The sequence below is a fragment of the Lathyrus oleraceus genome, chromosome 5 (assembly GCF_024323335.1).
Source record: "Lathyrus oleraceus cultivar Zhongwan6 chromosome 5, CAAS_Psat_ZW6_1.0, whole genome shotgun sequence".
Taxonomy (NCBI): domain Eukaryota; kingdom Viridiplantae; phylum Streptophyta; class Magnoliopsida; order Fabales; family Fabaceae; genus Lathyrus; species Lathyrus oleraceus.
Window position 1 is genome coordinate 127,640,548 of NC_066583.1, and position 2,627 is coordinate 127,643,174.

General features: G+C 38.0%; 1 protein-coding gene across 1 annotated transcript; it reads left to right on the plus strand.

Moving 5' to 3' along the window:
• Positions 1 to 1,039: 1,039 nt before the first annotated feature.
• LOC127079195 (uncharacterized) lies at positions 1,040 to 2,398 on the plus strand. The gene is made up of 3 exons (XM_051019615.1): positions 1,040 to 1,261; positions 1,949 to 2,011; positions 2,165 to 2,398. Exons 1-3 carry the CDS (start codon positions 1,040 to 1,042, stop codon positions 2,396 to 2,398), a joined length of 519 nt encoding a protein of 172 aa, XP_050875572.1.
• The last annotated feature ends 229 nt before the right edge of the window (positions 2,399 to 2,627 follow it).

The following is a 2,627-nucleotide window of genomic DNA, read 5'->3' on the forward strand; positions in this document are numbered from 1 at the left end:
ATAAGGCAGAACAGAAAAGAAACAAAACAGCCACTGTCCCGTTCGCTCCTGCTTCGCCTAGCGAAGGCTTAGCGAGTGCTCGCTACAGGCTCGCTTAGCGATGTGCTAGCGAGAGGCTACGGGTTTTGAGTTTGATAGCAGCATGATCCCCGGAACTCTGAACTTTATGGCATTTAATTACAGGAATAGCATGGACAAACATTCAGGATATTCAGGCATACTTAAATTCACATGTGAAATCAAATTACATATCCGAAAATTTAATCATGATGCCTTATGCATGTAGAGATTACCGATTAAAAGCGTAAAACAGTAGTGATGCGCAAACCTGTTTGCAACTGAGCTGCGATGTTGAAGGGACTGACCACTCTTGGTATCGGATGGAGTTGGGCGGAGGTAACTTCGGCGCGGATGAGCGGCTTTCAGGGTTTCTTTACTCGGAATTCTCTGAGTTAGTCTCCAGGGTTTCTATGCCAGGGTTTCTGTCCGTCTTCGTCTCTCTCCATTTTCGTGACTGAAGTGTCGGTATTTATAGTGATTGTGGTGACCTAATGGGCTCATAATGAAGCCCGAAAATTCTGATATATCGCAAGCTTCGCTAGGCGAAGGAGTTGCTCGCCTAGCGAGCAAGCTAGTTTGGGCCTTTTTCTGGATTGGGTCTGTTGTGAGCTGGACTTTTGTTCCTTTAAGGCCAGTGCCTTGCAGAATAAGTTGGAGTGCTTCGAGAAATGTTTTGCAAGATTAATGGGCAAATTTTGGGGTATGACAGTTAGTTTGTCTTTTGATCATTTTGTTTCTACGATTTTCCATTTGTTTTTATTGAAACGTTAGTTAGTAAAGTTTCTCTTGATCATTTTAAGGTTTATTTAGATAGTCATTTTGTCAACATATATCATTTTTCAACAGGTTTGTTAGTCACTGAAACGGGTTATATATCACTGAAACAAGTTATATATCACTGAAATGAGTTTATATCATTTTGTTTTTCACAATTTGTCTCTTTATCATTTTGTTTCTACGTATTTGTATCTTGATAGTCATGACCGATTCGACAAGCACCTCTTATACAACATCTGCTACAACATCTATTAATACAAATTGTAGAAGAAAAACTAGAGGTGTCGCGATGTATACCAAAGTGAAAAAAGCCCATGAAACCGGTGTTCGCTACCCAGTTACAGTTGATGCTGCAACTGGCATGGCTTATGGTGAACACGCTAACGATTTTATGGGTTACATTGTGTTACAATATAGAAGTAAAGTGAGCATTTTGATAGATAGTTGACACGATGTCGAAGAGGACTTGAAAGACGCCATATAGGAAGATGTTCAGTGTTTTATGATTTGTTTGCAAGTATATATGATCATTTATTTATTTTTAATACTAATAACATCTCTATTTTTTAAACATATGAAGTGTTCATTGTTAGTCCAAATGATAATAATGTGAAAAAGAAGATGCTTACATATTATGGTGAGCGTTGGAGGGGCTTTAAGACACAATTCACCCATGATTATATTAAACATGGAGAAGATAAATAAAATCCTCCATACGACGTGTATTCATTTATTGAACAAGATGTTTGGGAGAAATTTGTAAAGTCTCGCACCACTCATGCCTTCTTGGCAAAGAGCCAAAAAGGAAAGGAAAATCGAGCTAAAAATATCTATCTATATAGATTGTCTCATGGAGGATATCAAAAACTTGAAAAGAATATGATGGAAGAAAAAAGAAAACAAAGGGAGGAAGATCTAGGAGGTTCTATGATTCTTGATCGCACTCCATCTCTACCATCATGCCACAAGAAATTGAAGAGGTCGCGTTAAAGAAAAGATAGTAAGTTCACATTAGATGTTACATGCGAAGTGGCTTAAAGGATTTTAAGTAGATACTTTTTTCAATTAGTTAAATAAATTTTTTTAAGATTAAATTTCATATGTGTTGTAGGATGATCTGGTTGAACAAATCAAAGTCGGCTTCTTCACTTCACAAGATCGCCATGACATCTTGGTAAAAATGATTGGAATCGAGGAGCATCCTTGGCGTGTCCGTGGTCTTGAAAGAAACATTGGATTCAAGGAATATTTTGGACCATCTAAATCATTTAGAGAGAAAATCCATAAGAGAGAGATTAAATAGATTGTTACTATTAAGTTGGAGAAGGAAAATGAGAAGCATGATAGAAAGTTGGAGGAGGAGAGGAAGAGGTGGATGGAGGAGCAAGATAGGAAGTTGGAGGAGGATAAGAAGAGATGGAGGGAGAAGCATAATAGGAAGTTAGAGGAGGATGGGAAGATGTTTGAGGAGGAGGAGGAGAAGAGGTGGAGGGAGGAGAATGATAGGAAGTTAGAGGAGGAGAGAAGGTGGTTGTTGTCGACGATGTGGGAAAGTGTCTAAAAGGAGCAAGAGGAGTGAGAGAGGATGACTGAGGAGAATGTGTCCAAGAAGTGAATCCGCGATGTGCTTGAGGTATAAGTTGTATGTTGTTGTTATTATTGTTTTCGTATTTTAATTTTGAATTGTATGTATGTCGTTTCTATGATGCAAAAATTAAATTCATTTGGTCTATTAAGCTACACAAATTCAAATCGGATGGAAATTCGAGAGAATGAAGTTCATAAAGTTA

Coding starts and splice junctions, on each gene's coding strand:
- LOC127079195 (XM_051019615.1), top strand. CDS start 1,040: ATGACCGATTCGACAAGCACCTCTTATACAACATCTGCTACAACATCT. Junction 1,262..1,948: donor TGTTACAATATAGAAGTAAA/GTGAGCATTTTG, acceptor TATGTGTTGTAG/GATGATCTGGTTGAACAAAT. Junction 2,012..2,164: donor AAGATCGCCATGACATCTTG/GTAAAAATGATT, acceptor AAGTTGGAGAAG/GAAAATGAGAAGCATGATAG.